The sequence below is a fragment of the Aedes aegypti genome, chromosome 2 (assembly GCF_002204515.2).
Source record: "Aedes aegypti strain LVP_AGWG chromosome 2, AaegL5.0 Primary Assembly, whole genome shotgun sequence".
In the NCBI taxonomy this organism is placed as follows: domain Eukaryota; kingdom Metazoa; phylum Arthropoda; class Insecta; order Diptera; family Culicidae; genus Aedes; species Aedes aegypti.
Window position 1 is genome coordinate 419,747,666 of NC_035108.1, and position 21,251 is coordinate 419,768,916.

The 21,251-nt window shown below is 37.3% G+C and overlaps 1 protein-coding gene across 2 annotated transcripts in view; it reads left to right on the plus strand.

The window, feature by feature from the left end:
* Positions 1 to 1,723, plus strand: part of LOC110677026 (potassium voltage-gated channel protein Shaw-like) — a 319,054-nt gene extending 317,331 nt beyond the window's left edge. For both annotated transcript variants that reach the window (XM_021847454.1, XM_021847452.1), the window contains exons 11-13: positions 529 to 624; positions 761 to 868; positions 1,121 to 1,723. In XM_021847454.1, coding sequence (XP_021703146.1) covers positions 529 to 624; positions 761 to 868; positions 1,121 to 1,371 — 455 coding nt within the window. In that variant the 3' untranslated portion in view covers positions 1,372 to 1,723. The remainder of the gene's footprint in view (positions 1 to 528; positions 625 to 760; positions 869 to 1,120) is intronic.
* Positions 1,724 to 21,251: the final 19,528 nt, after the last annotated feature.

Consider the following 21,251-nt stretch of genomic DNA (forward strand, 5'->3'; position numbering starts at 1 on the left):
CTTTTTTCACGCATTTTCTGCACTTTTCACTTTTTTTGCATTCGTTTATCATTACATCTGATTCTGCAATGTCCATGTTCTGCTCAGAGTATGTAACTAGTAATTATTCTAAGAGAGTATCAGTAATAAATATGTTCTTGTCGAGTACACACATCTTGAAGTGTACTTATGGTGTTTTTCTTTCAATTGCGCATTTAAGCCAATGGCTATGAATCTGAGTCGAAGATGAAATCACTACGTGAAGAAGAAATCGTTTCTTCAATATAATTTTACTGTCATCAGATTATTGACTCTTATCACTGCTCATCCAGGTGACATGTGATGTATCGTTGACAATTCAGACGGTCACTTTGGGATCAAAATGATAAACTACATAAATAGAATCACACGATCATCCAAACACACTTCGCAAACGGCCTCCCTCGAGAGCACGACTCGATAACACTAAAAACCTCCCATTTATCATCCAATGGTTTATCATATCGTTGCATCATTCGTAGTAAATCCTTCCCATCCGGCTCGTTTCAGGTAACGTGAATGGCGTAAACGTGATAGGACTCACCCTGCAGGGTCCCTCGGTGCCAGGATTGGCCGTCCTGAAACCACCCTCCATCATGCAGCAAGGTAAAGAGCTGGTCCATCCCCGCAATGGTGATTAACCATCGCAAATTAATCAGATAAACTTTTGCCTCTATCTTCATTGAAAGAGATGTGTCCCGCATTCATTCATTCTCCGTTTCCATTGTTTCAACCCACCTAGGTGACTTTATCAATGTGCCCCAGCTGAACTCCCTGCAGCCTCGGCAGCCCACCACCGGCAATGTGGATTTATTGCTTCCATTACAACCGAAACTGTTGGTTCCTTTGGGTAAGGATGATACATATCGGTTGGTGCTGGCTTCGACTGTTGCTACCGATGATCTCAAAACGCAACATTTGGGTCACTGCCAACTCTCAGACGGTGCCGCGGTTTGCTAGAACACACATTTTATCGAATTTGCATGAAACTGCTATTTTTTCTGGAGCTTCATGCAACGATGATAATATGCGCGTTTCAGCACACCGTGCGGTGCGCAGTATTCCATCACTTACCAATTATCCGCATTATCTCTCTTTTTAGTGGATCGACGAGAAACCAGTCGGATGCCACCGGGCGTTTTTGGAGGAGTGCCACCGATGATGCCAACGATGACGACAACGGTGACAACAGTGGGAATAACTTCCGCCACAACGGTAATGGCAATGACTGCCCCCACGATAGGCAGCTGCGTTCCGGAGGATATTCCTCTGGAACCGAAAGTGACGCTGCACAACGATTCCCGTTCGGCATCCGATAGCTGTCCGGAGAGTCCCTGTGGGGATGAAGTTTAGGGCACGAGATTTTCGATGTGTTTGTGAATTGTGACAAGGTGGTGTGAAAGAAGGAGGAATTATTCTTGCGTGAAGAATTTTGCTTATCGAGTGGTGGTTTACTGCTTTACTTTGGAAGGATGCATAATGATCATATAAAACTGCTCGATGCAGAGCAAAACAAGCAGAATATAGTTGGTATATCTAAATTACTAAATTTCAAAAATAACTCGAAGTTTATGATTAGCCTTTTTTTCTGTTTCAGTTCGGGATGAACCATTGCGACCAGTTTTCTCTGATCTTTTGTGGTATACCCGTGTCCTTTTTTCAGCAGTGATGGAAAGTGACGAACATTTCTTCTGAACTGGAACAAAAACAAAACCAAACGCTCCCGAGCGTCAGAGCACTGGTTTACTCGCATCTGTCGGCTCCCGAGTAACTGAAGATAAAAAGTGATTCGCGAACCTGTTCGGAGCTGTTCAGAGTCATATTGTGCTTTTGGGAAAAATGCTGCTTCCCCTCCGAGATTTATGGTTTTCAAGGGCTTTTGACTACAAACTAGTAGTTTGCTGTCGATATGATGGTTATACAATTAATTTGTCTGTCAAAACCATAATAAATCACACCTTGCTCGATTACTCGCGAGTAAACGCTCCCGAGCATGTTGCTACTTCTTTTGACATGTTCTCCCGAGCAGACGGGTGCGGACTTACTCACACCTAGCCAGTTCCCGAGTCTGTGATGTTTGATATGCGTTGGTATACACTCGTGAGCTGCTTCGTGATGCGAACTTTTCCAGCACTGTTGTTCAGTGCATGTCGTAATGAAGCAGTCATTTTTTATACAATTATCATTCTTCAAAGAGCCTCTTTATAAAAAGATATTGCTATTTATACATTTCGAAATAAATAGTTTGTCACCATTGAACTTTCAAAATCACGCCCCTTATTCAGGTTCGGTCACTATGCTGGCTGAATGATACTGTTTTTGACCATGCATCGGTACTCTTGCGTATCAAATTATTGCTTCTACTTATAAGGTTCATAGTCGTTTTTTGTAACTGTGAACAGGTTTCATAACACTAATATAGATATATAGATTCCTTGAAACAAGAAGCTTATTTTGGAAGGTAGGAGGTCTGCTACTCCACTGATTCGGAATCACGTATCTCCCAGATTGCGAAAGATAAACACTAGATCTCGGAAAGAACTTTTCTCATGAATTGAAACCAGCCTCAGATGCTCATTGAGTCATTTTTCCACTTAGATCTCCTCATCATCTAGGACAAATAGGTGGGTCTTAGTGGCGTGTTACTCTCTTTTACTCTTCTGACTGTAACTTATAAATATTTACAAGAACAGCTACAACAAGAGTTCAATATGATAGATCTTACCTCGTAACGCACCTCGAAAACCTGTGTTACGGAATGTTATTTAACGTTCCTAATGCATTAAGAAAAAGGTACTTAATTTGCATTAAGGGTTAAAACTAATTCCTTTAGTTTTAAATGAAACCGGAAAATTGAACCCTGGACCTTTTTTTTAGGTATGGCATGACACAAGGGTCAAGGGAACGTGGAACCTGTTACAGATGGAACTGGTACATATCTTATGCAGATGTTCATACACATTAGGGTGCGGCTTATTTTTCGAAATGTCCCAAACCCAAAAGTTCGTGTGCTCTTCTGAATTCTTATCACATAAAAATGGAAACCTAAAATATTGAGCCAAAAATATTAGAGGTGGCGCAAGCGATTTGAAGGTGAGTTTTCAAGTTATGAAACATGACCTTCAGTGAAGTCTTCATAACTTTGTTATTTTCCAACCAATTTTGAAGGTCTTAACATCGTTCAAAATTGAAAATGTTTTGTGGAAAGTTTGTCCAATATCAAAGTTGTCTAAAATTGATACTTGTCTTATTTGAAAGTAGTTTTCTCCAAATTTTTACTCTTTTTACTAAAAAATCAATTCTGTTGGTAACTTTATGAAAACTTAACCGATTCTTAATCTTTTTACATGCATTTTAAGAATAATTAGGTTTTGAATCGTGGGTACAACAAATTGTTTTTAAATGTGTTCTGACTTACTTATTTAGCCAAAACTGCCCGAAAATATTAATTTTCAACGTAAAATAAAATATTTTTTTTTTATATTTGTCAGTTAAACGTTAATACTTAAGCTAAAACTGGTTTTTCATATTTGTTAAACCTTGAGAAAGGTGTTAGAAGCAATTTTTCATGAATATTATAACAAAAATATTTTACAAATTTTATATAAATAAATGCATTTTTCAAGTTGAGGTTATAACAAGATGAATCATAAACTCCAGTTAAACAGTAATTTCTGGCGAAAAATAATCAATAATTCGAAGCAATTTGTTTTTCCCACTAAAAATAGTGTTGTTCGGTAGTTTTAATTGAATCCGTTGTGTACTCAATATGTTTAAAAATCATGTAAAAAGATCTGGAAACGAATGAGTATTCATGAAGTTATGGTCAAAAAAATATTTTTTAGTTAAAAGAGGAAAAAATTGGGGGATACTACTTTTAACTAAGACTAATTTTGTTTTAAGACAAATCTGATATTCTACAAACTTTTCACAAATTCAATTTTAAAGAAACATCTAGCATATCGTATTTGGAAAAGAACCAGAAGTAGTCAGCATAGAGCAGATTACAATCATCTGAGAAACCGTGTTAACGGTCTCATATCCAAAGCCAAATGCGATTATGACAGGAGAAGATTGAATTTGACTCTATCGTCGAAACAATTGTGGAATAACGTAAAAAGTCTGGAAGTATCTCATAAAAAGTCTTCATCGCAAAATTGTGCTCATTCATCTGATGTTATTAACGATTATTTTTGTTCCAATTTTTCTATTGATAACAGTAAAGGTTCATACGTTCGAGGTGTTTCACCAGGTTTCGAGTTTAGGGCGGTTCAGAATGCTGAAATTGTTAATCCAATCTTTGGAATCAAATCAAATTCCATCGGACTAGATAACATTCCAATCAAGTTTATCAGAATCATTGCCCCTTATGCTATTCCTATTTTCTAGCATGTTTTCAATACAATAATTTTCTGCTGTATGGAAACGCCCGAAAGTTATTCCTCTGCAGAAGAAGCAGGGTGTAAATTCTATTTCAAATCTCAGACCAATAAGCTTGCTTAGTACCATTTCAAAAGTTTTTGAAAGGCTAATAAAGATTCAAATATCAGATTTCATTGAAAGAATGAACTTCTTAAGTCCTTTTCAATCAGGTTTCAGAAAATGTCATAGTACTGAAACTGCTCTGATGAGAGTTCACGACGATATTGCACAGACAGTAGATAAGAGCGGTATTACTGTGTTGCTACTGATTGATTTCGCAAAAGCATTCGATAGTGTTGTACATAGGAAACTCGTTAACAAATTAAGTACTACATTCAGATTTAGTGTATCAGCAACTAATCTTATTAGGAACTATCTGTCAGAAAGATCTCAAGCTGTATTTTCTAATGGTATATTATCTCATTTTATACCTATAATATCTGGTGTTCCCCAAGGATCAGTTCTTGGACCGCTTCTGTTCTCTTTATTTATAAATGACTTGCCTTCTGTTCTTGATTTTTGCTCTGTCCACCTATTTGCAGATGATGTTCAAGTTTATCTATGTTCCAGAGGGACAATTGATATTCGTAATATGGCTGAGAAGATCAACCACGACTTGTATAAGATCGTACAGTGGTCACGAAAAAATTCACTGCCAATCAATCCATCTAAAACGAAAGCAATGCTCTTGCACAAATTGAAATCTCCACCAAGTCCTCCTTCTTTGAATATCGATGGGGTTGAAGTTGAGTTTGTGAGCAAGGCTAGTAGGAGTTGTATTTTAATATTCGCTTGGGTGGGATGGACATATACATTCGCAGTGCTTTAAAATATACAGTTCCCTCAAACGCTTGAACCTTACTATTAGGCACCTAGATATTCCAACAAAAAAACATCTGTTTAAGACATTTTTGCTCCCTCACTTTATATATGGCGCCTTCATTTATTCCAATGCATCAATCAGCTCTCTCAATAGACTACGAGTCGCCTTTAATGCGTGTGTAAGGTATGTTTATAATGTATCGAGATTTTCACATGTTTCGCATCTTCATACGTCAATGCTTGGTTGTAAATTTTTATAAATGGAGGTCGTGTATGACGCTTTTCAAAATAATTAAAACTAAAGCTCCAAACTTCCTATTTTCTAAACTATCACCTCTTAGAGGCATTCGTACAAGAAGTTTTTACGTACCACGGCATAGTTCCTTCTATTACGGTCAGTCATTCTTTGTAAGAGGCATCGTGAACTATAACAACCTTCCAAATAATATTAAATCTTGTGAATCGACCACTCGTTTTCGAAGTGAGATAATATCATATTTTCAGTAGATGTGTAGTGATTTTTTGTAAGGAGAACATTAGTAGTTAAGTCACGCAAGAATTATTGTAAAACCTATTACTTTTTCACATTGTAACAATTTAAAAGGCAATGCCTTATGTTACGAAGAGCCAATAAAGAAATAAATAAATAAATAAAATAACGTCCACACTTGGACCAAGCATAAGCCTCCCATCTTAGTGTTCAATGAGCACTTCTACAGTTATTAACTGAGAGCTTTCCTTGCCAAAGCCGCCATTTTCACATTTGTGTATTGTGCGAAATTTCCACGAAAAGAATCCTGGACTGACCGGGAGTCGAACCCAGACATCTTCAGCATGGTTTTGCTTTGTAGCCACGGACTTTAACCTTAGATCCGTCGGCTTAGGAACCCGACCAATGAATTACAACAAAATTGTAGCACAATTATATCAAAATTTGTTACAAATAACAAATTTTGTTCAATTTTTGTTTGACTCATTTCAGGTTGATGGTGGAATTTATAACATAATAAAAATAAAATCAGATATAATTACAAAGGCTGTTTAAAATTTGGTTTAATTTTAAACATGATTATAACACAATTTGTTTAAAAAATAGAAAAAAATTGCTTGTTACAAAATTTGTTATAATTCGGTTACAGAAAATAACAATATGAATTATATTTTTGTTTGATTTAAAACATAATGAGATACACTTTTTTTTACAATAACATATTTTTATTCAATTTTGTTTAGTGTGGAGGATATTTTGTAATAATTTTTGTTATTTTAACCTTTATGGTACCAACCTCCGACATGGCATTTTCAAATAACTGCCATTTCGTCTATTTCCATTCGATTTTATTGAAACTACCTTCAGTTGACATTAAAAAAGTACTAGTTATTTGTCATAAATGGACAATGCGGGGTTCGGAAACATACCGGAGATATTTCGGGTTTTACTGGGGCCACAAGGGTGCCAAATTTTAAAAATGTGATTATTTTTTTTTATTGCAGTTACAAAACCAATGTTTTTATGTAAACGTAAGATATTGATTGATTGTCATCGTTTAAACAAAATTTGAATTAGTGGACCGCTCCGAAACACCAAAATCGGTTCTACCAGGGCCTCTTTAGGGACATTTCCGTTTTATGTCCAAAACAAACCGTGCGAAGTCTTCATGAATTTGGGAAAACATGTCAGTAAATAAAATAAAAAAACTCAGTACGAACATATTTGGCCATTCCAGGGCTTCTAGCACACATTCCACGTGGTCCTCTTTGGGGAGATTTTTGTTTTATGTTCAAAACATACCGTGCGAAATCTCAATCTTCATGAATTCGAAAGGACATGTCCATAAAGTAGAAATAAACTAAATATCAACAGATTTGGCCACTCCTGAAGACCTGACATAGGTTCCGCTAGGGCCTTTTTAGGGACATTTCCGTTTATGTTTGAATCAATGTTCTAATTCGGGGAGAACATGTCAGTAAAAGAAGGAAAAAGTCGGTACGAACAGGTGTGGCCAATCCAGAGCTCTTGGCACAGGTTCCACGAGGGCCTCTTTGGGGATTGAGGCATCGCACGATATGTTTTGGACATAAAAGGGAAATGTTTTAGGCAAATTAAGAAAAAAAACACGATAATATAACAAATCAAAATCATTCAACAAATCGTAAGTCATGTTTTGAGATCAGCTTAACTATAGCTCCAGAAATTCCTTCAAGAAACCCTCCCGACATTCCATCAAGAATTCCTTCCGAAATATCTTCGATGTTTCCACCTGCCATTTCTCCAGACACTCTTCCAAAAATTTCTCAAGGAATTTCTTCGAAGGTGTTCCAGAAATGTACCAGAAATTCTTCCAAGATAATCCCTATTGTAATCCCTACAGCAATTTCTTCAGTAATTCCACTGGTATTTCGTCAGAGATTGCTCCAATAATTCCTCTAGGGATTTCTCCAAAAATAAATTTTGATTGTTACTAGATTTTTTTGATTTTTTTAGAGATATCGCCAAGAAAATTGCTACATGAATCACTCCAAAGATGTTTCCAAACAATACTCCTCCAGGGATTCCTCCAAGAATTTTTGCAGCAATTGCTCTAGGAACTCCTTTACTGAAGAAGTTTTTGAAAAGCCTCTTGATACATTTCGCTGGAGAAATTCTTTGAACCATCTCTGGAGAAACCTCTAGAAAAATTTCATGACAAAACCGGAGAGTAATCCCTAGAGATACATGGATAATCTCCAAGAAAAAATATATGGAGAAATGCTGCAGTATTACACGAAGGAACCCTTAGAGTAATCTCTAGAAGAATATCTGAGAGAATCCTTGGAGGAATTCCTGATGAAATCTCTGGAACCACCCATTTAGGAGAAATTCATGAAAAAGTTGCTGGGTAAATCTCCGAATAAATTCCGTCCTAAGCACCCTTCGTTCGAACACTCCAAGTGCTTGCAGGTCCTCTTCCAGCATGGTCCATGCTTGATGTCCATAGAGGACCACCGGTCTTATACGCGTTTTGTACATGATACATTTGGGGCGGGGGTGAATCTTTGTCGACCGCAGTTTCTTCTGGAGCCCATAGTAGGATCGACTTCCACTGATGATGTGTCTCCGTATTTCACGACTTACGTTGTTATCAGTCGTTAACAAGGATCCGAGGTAGACGAACTCATCAACCACCTCAAAAGTATCCCCGTCTATTATAACACTGCTTCCCAGGCGGGCTCTGTCGCGCTCGGTTCCGCCTATCAGCATGTACTTTGCTTTTGATGCATTCACCACCAGGCCGACTTTTGTCACGCTTCACGTTTCAGGCGGGTATACAGATCTGCCACCATTCCAAATGTTCTGCCGACAATATCCATTTCATCCGCAAAGCAAACAAATTGGCTGGATCTTGTGAAAATCGTACCTCGGTTATTGAACCCGGCTCTCCGCATGACACCTCCTAGCGAGATGTTGAACAGCAGGCACGAAAGTCCATCACCCTGTCGAAGTCCCTTGCGGGATTCGAACGAACTGGAATGTTCGCCAGAAATCTTCACGCTATTCTGCATACCGTCCATTGTTGCTCTTATTAGTTTTGTGGGCTTCCCGGGAAAGCTGTGCTCGTCCATGATTTTCTATAGCTCTTTGCGGTTGATGGTATCATAAACCGCTTCAAGATCGATGAACAGGTGATTTCACGAAATTTCTGGAGGATTTGCCGTACAGTGAAGATTTGGTCCGTCGTCGAGCGGCCGTTGTTGAAACCAGCTTGATAACTTCCCACAAACTCATTTGCTATTGGTGATAGACGATGAATGATAATCTGGTATTCCTTTAGAAATCTTTAAATGATTATCTGGGCAAATTGATGTTTGAATCAATGAAAGGTAACCTGGGTTAATTGATTAAGGAATCTTTAAAAAAAATTTCTGAAGGAATCCTTGGAGGCTTCCCTGGAGAAATTTCTGAAGTAATCTTTGAAGGATCACTGTGATAATTATGCGGGAGGGATCCCTGAAAAAATCCCTGTAGAGATATTTCTGGAGAAATCCATAGGTGATCCTTTAAGGACTCCATGGATAAATTTATGGGGAAATCACTGAAAAAATCTATTTAGGGATTTCCCTTGAGGAATCTAGATAGAGATTTTACCAATTTAATGAAATTCCTGGAGGACTATTTCAACACTCTTAAGTGAAGATGAATCTAAGCCAAAGTTCAAATTTTCAAGAGCACGGATCTGGAGAACCAAACATCCGTTTGAGCTGAAAACCTAATCGATTGGTCACCACCTGCTAGTGATCATTCGATTAAGTTTTCAACTTTAACAGATGTTTGGTTCTCCAGTGCTCCGTGCTCTTGAAAATTTGAGCTTTGGCTTCGATTCATATTCACCTTAAAAACAATGAAAATGGTCACTCCGGACGTAATTCACATTATGACAGAATGACACATGATGTACAGTTGTGTTCAAAATTCCGATTTTCATACAAAATGCTCAACTTTGGCATGCTGTTACTTTGTTTTCATATGAACAATCGGCATGAAATTTTGGCGGTGAACTACAAATATACTCAATTTCATTATGACAAAATTTGAAAATTTTTACACTACCGGATAAAAAATTAAGCACCAGGTGAATTCGCTCAAAATAATAGTAGTTTTTCTTTTGTAAACTTTTGTTCAGTAACAATTTTGTAAAAAAATGGCTTGTTTATACATTTATAGCTTGGGTGGAAATGATTGAAACGATGAATAAAGAAAAATTCAAAAACTCAAAAAACAGCGGATATTTAAATTATTAAAACTACTATCATTTTGAACGATTTCACCTGGTGCTTAACTTTTCAGCCGGTAGTGTGAAAATTTTCAAATCTTGTGATAATAAAATTGACTATATTTGTAGTTCACAGCCAAAATTTCATGCCGATTACTCATATGGAAACAAAGTTACAGTATGCAAAAGTTGAGCATTTTGTATGAAAATCAGCTTTCACTACTATTATTCTGAACACAACTGTAAGTGATGAAATGACGTAAAAATACGTTCTTAAAGATGTATCGAAAGAAAAAACGTAATTTTACATGATGAAGAACATGAAAACGATGCCGCGATGTTTGTGATTTCCCGAATCAGACACCATCTATTTAAAATGAGACACAAATTCACGTCATTTGGCTCGCTTCTTTTATGTTCATCCAAAAGACGTTAAATCGCATGACTTATTCGAAGTGTGAAGGTTAATCTTTAGATAAATTTCTAGAGGAGTTCTTGAATAAACCACGCAAAAATTTTTGAAGGCCATAATGAATCTGTGACGAAATTTCTGAAGTAATCCATGAGAGATTAGATGGAAAATTCCTGGGAGCAATTCAAGTAGCGATTTTGCAGTAGGCATTAATTAAGCGAAAAAAAAATAAAAATAAAACTAATGTGGTGAAGAAACCTAGAAGGAATGTTTGATGAAATCCCTGGAAATTTCCCTGGTGGAAACTCTGGAGCGATTCCTGAAGGAATTTATAGAGCCCTGACGAGGACTACCAGGGAAAATCCCTTCATTTATTCTTGGATTAACCCATGGAAGAATTTCTGATGAAACATTTGGAGTAATCCTTGTAGATATTTTTCTAGTGTAACCCCTGGAAAAAGACTTGGAGACATCTTTGCTAGGTTCCATTCAGAGTTGTTCCTGGATGAATCCTTGAAGGAGTCTCTGGAGGAATTTCTGATACAATATAAGGATAAATCACTAGAAGAATTCTGGTAGGATTCCTGGAAGAATTCTTGGAAAAGCAATCTATGAAGGTTTCACTGGAGGCATTCCTGCGGAAACTCCTCGAAAATTTTTGAGAAAAATCCCTGTAGAGATTTTCCTGCAGAAATCCCTGCAATAATCCTCGGAGGAATTCCTGCATGAACTCCTGGCAGAATTGCTGAAGGTATTTTGGAGGCCTATTCTGCCGTGAATCGCAAGTCAGTCCTATCTGCATTTTCGGCAAAATTGAGTTGAGCTCAGTTTTCAACATCCCTTTCAATACTTTTTCAGCTGCACCGATAAGATAATATGATTTGTTCGGAAAACATTGGAAAAAAACAGCAAGTCAAATTGTCCCATAATGAAAAGTAATCGCATATCACTCCCACTACAGATTTCTGCACCCTGTTACACAAAAATGAACCATGTTTTGATCATTTTTATATTTTTCTCGAAAAGATATCGTAGTAAAAAGCAAATCCTGAAAGTTTCATAAAGCTTTGAACATGTTCCAATCCTCTGGAATTTTTTGAATATTCGTATTGTTTTCAATAGTGCAGTTTGGAAACCTCACAGCCCATTTTCTCAATGCCTACTTTTTACAGATGGGACTGACTTGCAATTCACGGCAGTATTGGGGCTGGTCACAAAAATCATAGTAATCAAAAGTTATTCCCGGAGGAATCCCTGAAGGAATCACTGGTGACGTTCCCAGTGGAATCCCCGGAGAAATCACTGTAGGTTACCTCGTAGGAATGACCTTGATAAATCTTTGAAGTAATTCCTGGAGAAATCTCAACAAGAGTCTCTTCCTTCCTGATTTTTTTTAGATATATCAGAAGAAATTCTTGAAGTAATCATCGGAGATGTTCCTGAAAGAACTTCTGGGGATTTCCTAGGGCCATGTTTGCTGTCAAAAGTTCTTATTTCTGTCGCATGATGGTCTGAAAATGTCCACGTCACACCCTACCGGAACCAGTTTCAGAGTTTTCCGACCAGATTTGGGAAAGTAAATTGTTGGTACCGTAAGCCGGGGTAACAATGATCATTTTTTTGAATTTTTCTTAAATATTTGGTTCAAAAATGCAAGAGTTGCAAATTATATATTTTTAAAACAAGTACTGCCACTCATAGCTCGTGACTACATACTTCATTTTGTTTTTTGAAAGGTTTAAGCATGTTAAAAAAAATGTTCTAAGTAACTTTTTTATTTAGCTGATATGGGGTAACATTGATCACCTATGTGAACAACGTTCGGTAATATTGAAAATGTCGTTACCTACTAAAGTAATGGCCCCTGAAGCCGAATATGAAGGCCAAATGCTTACAAGTCATTTACTTTTTGAGTTATTTTAAAATTAAAAACATCTCGAACCACGGAATACGCCTAAAGGTAGGCAATTTCTTTAGGGAAAGTTACATTCTTTACAGTAATTCGGTAATGTTGCCTAATTGAACATACTTATGAAAGTTTTGACAGCGGAATCGCTTTCGGCGATGCCGTTTTTAGTAAGAACCGCATTTTCCTTGCTCATATCATTTACAGAACTTATGTGAGACATGAATGTTTGGTAGTGTCATCCTTAACCATTGAAATCATTGTTTCGAAAAGTTGCCAAATTTACGCATAAGGTAAACGCAATTTTCGCAAAAATCTTCACTTGTATCAGCTGATGAATATAAGAAAGAGAAGCACCATTCATGATTTGGAAATGTTCACTCAATAAATGATAATGCGAACTTTTTATGAGATGGGTCATTCCGATCAATGTTACCCCACTGATCAATGATACCCCGGATTACGGTACCCTTGGTACCGCTGAAGGCTTCTCTAGATACTAAAATTTTCGTTTTCAAAAGTTAGGAAATGTCAGAAAATTTCAGATTTTTGTCTTTTTTTCTGTACAAAGTTACAGCTCAATTAAAGTGCCGATTGGCCCCAATGCACAATACAGTGCGGCTTATTTTTCAAAAGTTCTACAAACAAAAAAATCGTCTGTTCTTATGATTTTAAATCACATTAGAAGAGAATCCTCAAAGTTTGAACCAAACATTTTAAGATTTAGAGGTCTTGAAGATGAATTTTCAAGTTATAAAAAATGGCCTTCAGTTAAGTCACCATAACTTCGGTTATTTACAACCAATTTTGAAACTTCTAGCACTATTATCTTTGAAATTAAATTTATGAAAACTCAAATTTGTCTAAAATCAAAACAAGTATAAGTTAAAAGTAGATTTTTCTTCATCTTACTAAAAAAATCATATTTGTTTGACTATATCTTCATAAATACTCAACCGATTTCAAATCTTTTGACATGTTTCTGAATAAAATTTAGTTGTTTCCAAACTGTTCAAACAACACATTTTACTGAAAAATGGTTAAACTTTGTTTTGTATCAAGAACTACTCAAAAACATGAATTTTATATAAAAAATCCAATGTTTTTGGATCATTTAAGTTTTTTTTTGCCGAAAATTATATATTTCCTATAAAACTTAAGTTTATAGAGCATCTTGTTTTGATAACGAGTTGAATAGTGCTTATATTTTTAAACATGTGCAAAAATATATTTGTTTCAAAATTATTTAAAAATTGTTACAAAGTCCAAAGATTTAACCAATGAAGAAAATCAGTTTCAGCTTTAAAAATATTGTGTAACTAGCAAAATTTTGAAAATAAACTAGCGTTTTTTGTTAAAAAAAATCATGTTTTTATGAAGTTTTGTTGATTAACTTGGTCAAAACATTTTGTTAGTGAAATGTGGTGTATGAGAAAAGTTTGAAAACAATTCAATAAGCTTCAAAACTATGCAAACATATTTGGAATCGGCTGGGTTATTATGAAGTTATGGCCAAACAAAATTATTCGTTTTAGTATAATGAGGAAAAATTTGGAGTAAACTATTTTTAATTGAAACTAGTTTTGATTTTTGGCAAATTTGATGTTCTACAAAGTTTTCATAAATAAAAAAAAATCCACAAAAATGTTTTCAAGGTATGTTTTTTTTTAATTCTCACAGACGACTTTAATTACTTCAGAAAACATCAATCTTCTACAGAATTCCATCAAATGACCGAGATCCAAGGAAGTAAGACAGTAAACCATCAATCGATACTGCAGCACACAGTTGTAACTACGCCATCTGATGTAGGAACCATGTAATGTTTTTGTCATACAAAAGCACCCTCTGAAGGAATAAATTTGTCATTTCATCAAATGCAAATGTTTTAAAACAACTATCTGTGTCCCAGCCATAATCTTAAATGTAACTAAACCGGATGCAAATGAATGAGGTCAATAGGTGAATGATCCTCGTTTCATAGGAAATGGTACGAAACTATGCATGGAAATCAAGGAAAAAGGCTTTAACATTGAAACTGTAAACAAAAGCTGTAGTTAATTGGAAAACTAAGGAAGTTGACGAATGAATCTAGTTGTATGAATATATAGAATTTTAAAAACGATATTCGTAGTTAATTGTCGGTAAGTGATCTTGAAAGTGGTTACCACACGATATATATTTTTTCTAGATTAATTAGAGAAACACACTTAACTGGAACGGGATGATGAAGCTGATCAACAACTTCAGATAGTGGAGCTAGAACTCTTGGAAATGTAACTAAAAACAAATTCAAATATGTTTATCGTGCGTAGTTATGTTGTAATGGACAGACGTTTTATAAACAATCCAACAAATAAAGAAACTCAGATTTCAAGTTATTTTAAATTAAGATACAAACGAGTCGACTCAATTTACAGAAAGAGGTCCCTGATTCTCATCCGTATCGTCGATAGAGTTCGACTTTGTCGTCAACCACTCCCCGAAGAGCTCATTTGAATGCTAATTCGATTAAAATTGAGAAAAACCCGGTGTGTCTGATAAAGTTTCCCTTTTGCAGGATGGGGGAGGAAAATCTGTGGGTGGGTGGTGACCTTCTGTCATCTGTTTCCGTTTGCAGTTTGCTGATTCCGATTGTCTATCGTTCGGTGGCCTTGGGGGAAAGTCTTGAAGAGAAAACAGCCGAAATGAAAACTAGTCAGTAATGGAGAATCTCATTTCCATTCGTTAGACATTTAGCTACTTACTTTGGGCTCCGATCGGTTCGCTTTGCTGGTGTGGTTTCCAATTTGCACGTTAAGTTAACTGCCATTACAGCCAGATTCCCCATCCTTCCCCAAACGGGGACTGTTTCCGATGGAAGCTGTCTTAGTGAAAGGGAAAGGTGCTTCTTCGAATGGAATGTGAATTCAGTAGTCGATGATTTAGACTTTAAAAAGTTATCGTAATTTAAATAAAGCAGATCTCTCAGAAACATCTGGAAAGCTTCTCGCAAATTTATGAGGAAAGTTTTACCTATATTTTATTTTTTCCAATTATGGTCAAACTCAGAAATAGAAGTGATTTGAATAATCTTCTTTAAATTTATTTTAGGTTTATTACATAACGTCAGAAAACGAATCATGATGTGAGATGTGAGAAGCTTATGGCGGACTAGGATTGGTGAAAAGAAGGACGCCAAACAAAACGGTGCAGCCTATAAGCAACTAGTACAAGAATTACTTGGCGGCGATCAGATTGCCGGTTGCGGACATCAAAGCGAAGATATTAGGTATTCTCAAGGAAGGCTGGACGGTTTTCCGGCTGAGCGTACAACAATTCCTGAGGAATGGGATAACTCCACTGAAGGAAAATGGATCCATAGGTCAATACCAAATGTATTAAATTGGTATACAAGAAACCATGAGGAAGTGAACTTCCACCTGAAGCAGTTTCTGCCAGGAAATGGTAGATATAGGCGGCCAAGAAGATGAAAGTAAAAAAGCGCCCGGCCCGGATGGTATTCCCAACGTGGCGATGAAAGCAGCTTTAGAAGCCAACCCAGATATGTTCAAAACATCACTGCAGATCTGCTTATAGGAAGGGCATTTTCCATACCACTGGAAAAGACAAAAACTAGTACTGCTACCAAATCCGGGTAAGCCACCCGGTGAACCAGGGTCATTCCGACCGATATGCTTGCTAGATACACTCGGTAAGCTACTGAAGAGTATCACCCTTAATAGGCTGACGGCATTCACGGAAGGCGAAAATGGACTGTCGGCGATGCAGTTCGGATTTCAGAGAGGGTAGTCAACGATAGATGGTGGACACAGCCGACAAAGCAAGGACGACAAAATGAAGAGGCAATCACTTTTGTGTAGTCGGTACGATCGATGTGAAGAACGCATTTAACAGCGCAAGCTGGGAAGCCATTGCTGCATAAGATGAAGGTTCTGGACTATCTATTCAGGAACCTTGGAAGTTATTTTGACAATTGAACACTGAACTACAATACTAGTGAATGACAGAAGAGAATTGTGATCAATGCGAGCGGAATCACTGGAAAGAGTAGAGATGCTTGCCACAGAAGCAGTGGACATTGTTGAAAACTGGATGTGGGAGAAGAAGTTAACCAAATCTCACCAGAAAATACCCCCCCCCCTTTCTGTAAGCATATGACCAAAGTTCCTACCGGGGTTGGTTACCCGATCTTCCTTAAGTTCCCCAACCAGAATCGCGAGAAGGTATGGATAGGAGTCACTGGGCAGAAGGCTAAGGACCACGCAAAGGGATCTATGTTATTCCCTCAGGTACTCGAGGTACCAACGGTACACCATGCGCAGGTACCAACCGAGACCAAGCAAAGCTCATGTTCTGTCCAAAATGCATCTCTGCTTCAAACAACGCCACTCTTCGAAAGGAGATGGTAAGTTAATCGAAAAATATAACATTTTTTGTAGTGTGTTGAGCTCCTATACAAAAAAATGGTAATGATAGATGTTATTGCAAATGGTTGAATTTAGTGTGTCGTAGTCAATAGAAGTTCTTTAATGTAAACAAAACCTTGGATGCTTTGTGATTTCACACGGAATACTGATGAAATAAGCTAGAAACAAAAATATAAAGATCTGCAACATCCTCTGTACGTAAGGCACCGATTGTCACACGTACCTCAACCGTGAACATACAAAATCATCATAAAATTTCCGTTCCACAACCATGAACAAAAAAAAATATTCCGAATTTCCTCCCAGTAACCATTATCTCTGCTAAGTAAACGTCAGTCAAGGAACCAGAAGCATCCGACCATTGACTCTGGCAGTTGTTTCTTACAAAGAAAATCCTTACTCCCCCATCACGGGCCACCATTGTAAATGATTTGGAGCAGATTATAAATTTTCATCTTACGAATCGCTGCACCTTCACAGGAAGCTCTTTGTTACACTCGGGCAACGAGTGTAAGATATTGTCTTCCCCGGAGCCGTGTCAGACAAATGGCCCAACCTGAGAAGCACACAGTAACAGTACTGGGGAAATTATTTCATCTTGTCTGGACCATCTCCGAGTGCCGAGAACTAATCTGTTTTTAATTGCGAAATGTACTTCGAATGAACAGACGAAAGAAACATTGGAACGGAAAGTACCACTCACAGAGCCCAGAGTTTCCATTTGCATAAATCCCCCGGTGGCACCAAATGCTGTGACAAAGCTTTATGAAGGGCTTCCGACAAGGGACACTCGAACATTTTATAGCAACATATCGAATGGTTTTCTGTATCGTTGTTCTTCAAAGCCCTAATCTGATTCGTAACTGCGTTCGGAGCGTGAAATTGAAAAAAAGTAGCATAAACATTAAAATGTGGTCACACTTAACTCAGATAAGGTTTACCATGGTGCTCCCGCAGACTGTTATTATCTGAAAAATTATGTACCTGTCAATTATGTGCTCACTAGTCGTTTTCTTTCCTATAGATGCTGCATATTAAAGCTATTTTTTTTACCACCAAGCCGACTTTTGTCGCTTCACGTTTCAGGCGGATGTACAGGTTTACCACCGTTCCAAATGTTCTGCCGACAATATCCATATCATCCGCGAAGCAAATAAATTGGCTGGATCTTGTGTAAATCGTACCTCCGTTATTGAGCCCGGCTCTCCGCATGACACCTTCTAGCGCGTAGACACGAAAGTCCATAACCCTGGCGGGTTCAAACGAGCTGGAATGTTCGCCCGAAATTTCCACGCTATTCTGCACACCATCCATCGTTGCTCTTATTCTTGTGAGCTTCCCGGGAAAGTTGTACTCGTCCATAATTTCCATAGCTCTTTGCGGTCAATGATCATAAGCCGTTTTAAAATCGATGAACAGGTGATGCGTTGGGACTTGGTATTCACGGCATTTCTGAAGGATTTGCCGTACAGTGAAGATTTGGTCCGTCGTCGAGTGACCTTTGATGAAACAAGCTAGATAACATCCCACAAGCTCATCAAAGCGCAAGTACACCTCAAATAATACTATTAGGCTTTTAGTTTTCGATTGTTCACACCTCTGTTAAAAAAAATCAGCCTCTTTTCATTTCTCTCGTCGCTCACTTGCGATTCAATCCATCTTGTCATTTTATTACTTTCGTTACTTCCTTTCACTCTGAGTATATGTATCGCGTTCACCGAAAAAGCCAATAAATTTTCATAATAAGTAAGAACTGAATTTCGGTTTTCGTTTTGTTGCTATTCCGTGATAGACCGAAGTCAGTGAAGATGCACAAAGAATCAACTAGAAGTTCGGCTGAGATTGGCCATAATCTTCTTCAGTTTGCATAATTCAGTGCCTCTATTTATACGGGGTCAATAACGGCGCCGGCCACGTCCATGCAGTCAGGTGGGATTGGGGGAAGGATCGTTAATGTATAAACTTTGCTATTTGAAGACCCTGTTTACCTCTGCATCCCCACAACGGTTACTGGGAGCAATGTTTGTTAATGGAGAGTCGTTGGGTCGCAGGATTCATTTTTATAAGCGATTAGACCATGGTATACAATTATTTGTGAGATATAAACCTGCTTTGAAATATAATATTTTAATTGATATGAAAAATTCAAAAGTAGAATAAAATAATGTCGACACTTGAAGTGACGAACTATCAAACACTTGTTGAACAAATAGCTTAACACTACATTTCTACAGTTGCCAGGACGAAAGCATATATTCCATATGTTACTTATATGAAAACAAAACAATCGACTGGCTGGACCATCACATAACACTCCTGTGCGGGCACAAAATTGAATTTTGTTTTTAATTACGAAAAAAAAACATATTTTTTAACAAAAAAAAAAATTAAGAATAAACATTCGTAAAACATAATTATTTTTTTAATAAGTGTTTCTTCGAACCATTCATAGTTTGTTGAAAAAACATATTTACGTCCCATAGTTGTAGCGATTAAATGTGCACTTATTCATTTGTTACAGATTTGAAATGAAAGCATGAAACGAGCTCACCAATTGATCCTTCATCCTCCATTGAGCAGCTACAATCCACTTTCAGCTTTACTTGAAGCATACAGACTAACTGAGAAAGAAATCACTCCGGAGACGCGTGAAAAAAATTAAACTTTTGCTTTTTATGTAAAAAATCGCTCTGACGACGATAAACGAAAAATCGAGTGATTTGGCTTCCACGAAGCACTGCCCAGCAAAACGCCCAAACCGAAAAATAAACAATTCAGCGACGTGACGGAGAACCTAACGCGTTCTTGGGTTTCACAAACCGCACTGTCTTAAAAAAGGCGAGTGACCTTAAAAGATTCCTTCAACATTTCTTCCAAAACTAACTCCGCATTTCTGTAGTTAAGCAATCCATAAAAAAATGGCAGATAGTATTTCTGTGTTCTTGTAACGATTTATTCGGGGTTTGATTTCATTTTTTCCTCTGATTAGGGGTCATGCACAAATTATGTCACGTTTGAAAGGGGGAGGGGGTTTGACATAGTGTGACAAGCCATACACAATTTTTGAAGGCTCATACAAAAAGCGTGACAAGGAGGGGAGGGGGTGGTCGAAAAAGTCCCAATTAAGCATGACATCATTTGTGCACCATTCCTTAGACACCATCAAATGCAAAACTGCAAACAGCACAAGGCATGAGTTCATGATATTTATACTAACAATCATTGCAAACATTCCTCCTTAAACTACAGTAAAAAAATCTCAACTTATTTTTTCTGGAATTCTATAAGTATTTTTCTTCACCTCTTTAAGCCATTTTGAGCTATAATGAACCGTGTTGAGCAGTTTTCATCCTTTTAAAGCCATTTTAGCCGTTTTTAGGCATATCAAGCAATTTAAAGCTATTTTTAGTCTTGTTTAGTCGTTTTATACCGTGTTAGCCATTTTGAGCCGTTTAAAGCCATATTATTTATATTATAAGCCATTCTAAGCTGTATTAAGCCGTTTTAAGCTGTTCTAAGCTGTGTTTCGATATGTTAATCCGTTTTAAGTCATTTAACCCTCTAATAGCCAAGTTTTTATTTTCGATCTTAATGTTATTTTTCGTTATCTAAAATCGTTCCAAAAAGGTAAGACGGGGTTGGTGGTCTAATGACTACCGCTTCTGCTTCATAAGCAGAAGGTCATGGGTTCAATCCCAGGCCCGTCCTTTTCCTCGTACTTTGTAGTTGTATCTTCCACTTGCTTCTATCTACCACTCTTAATACATCTATCACAGTTCATAGCATTTGCTTGAACTCGAGACGGACAGAAATAATCCGTTTCTCTACGCTTTCATTCTTTCATCATTCATGCCTTTCCTTACGCCTGATACATAGGCAGTCTGCTCACCAAACCAGCAAGCCTCTCTGCCATAAAAATAACCCCACCCCTTTACCCTTCCCTATGCACTGGCGTAGACGCAGAGGTATATACGGTTTACTGTGGGAGTCAGTTAAATGCATCATCAATTCCACCCCTTCCCCTCATTGGTCTGCATTCTGACGTGGCAGGCGCCATTATCGCCTAAAAATAGAAGATCACCAGCACTTATATACTGAGAGTGTCAGTTAGTCCCAAGCAGTCATCTGGTTGGTTCCTTATGTAAGTGCAGCTGATCTGGCGATACTGGAGTAGCAACCACGGGCGGCCAATCAAGCTCAAGCTCTAAAATCGTTCCAAAAAGGTTTTGGACAATGATTTAGTTTTACACGTGAATTTTTGGGTCTGATTTAATAATTTTTATTTTTGAACATCCCTATCTTTTTACATTTTTTCTTGAAGCCTCTTCTGATTGTTAATTTTTGGCAATAATAAAAAATTAAGTTTTTGCGGTGCTTTTGAAAAAATGTTTTTTTTTCGGAGCATATCTTATTTTCCATGCAACTACCGAAAAAACAGGCTCTTCTTTTGTGATAGATTGCTTGTAGAAAAATATAAAAGGTTTGATTTT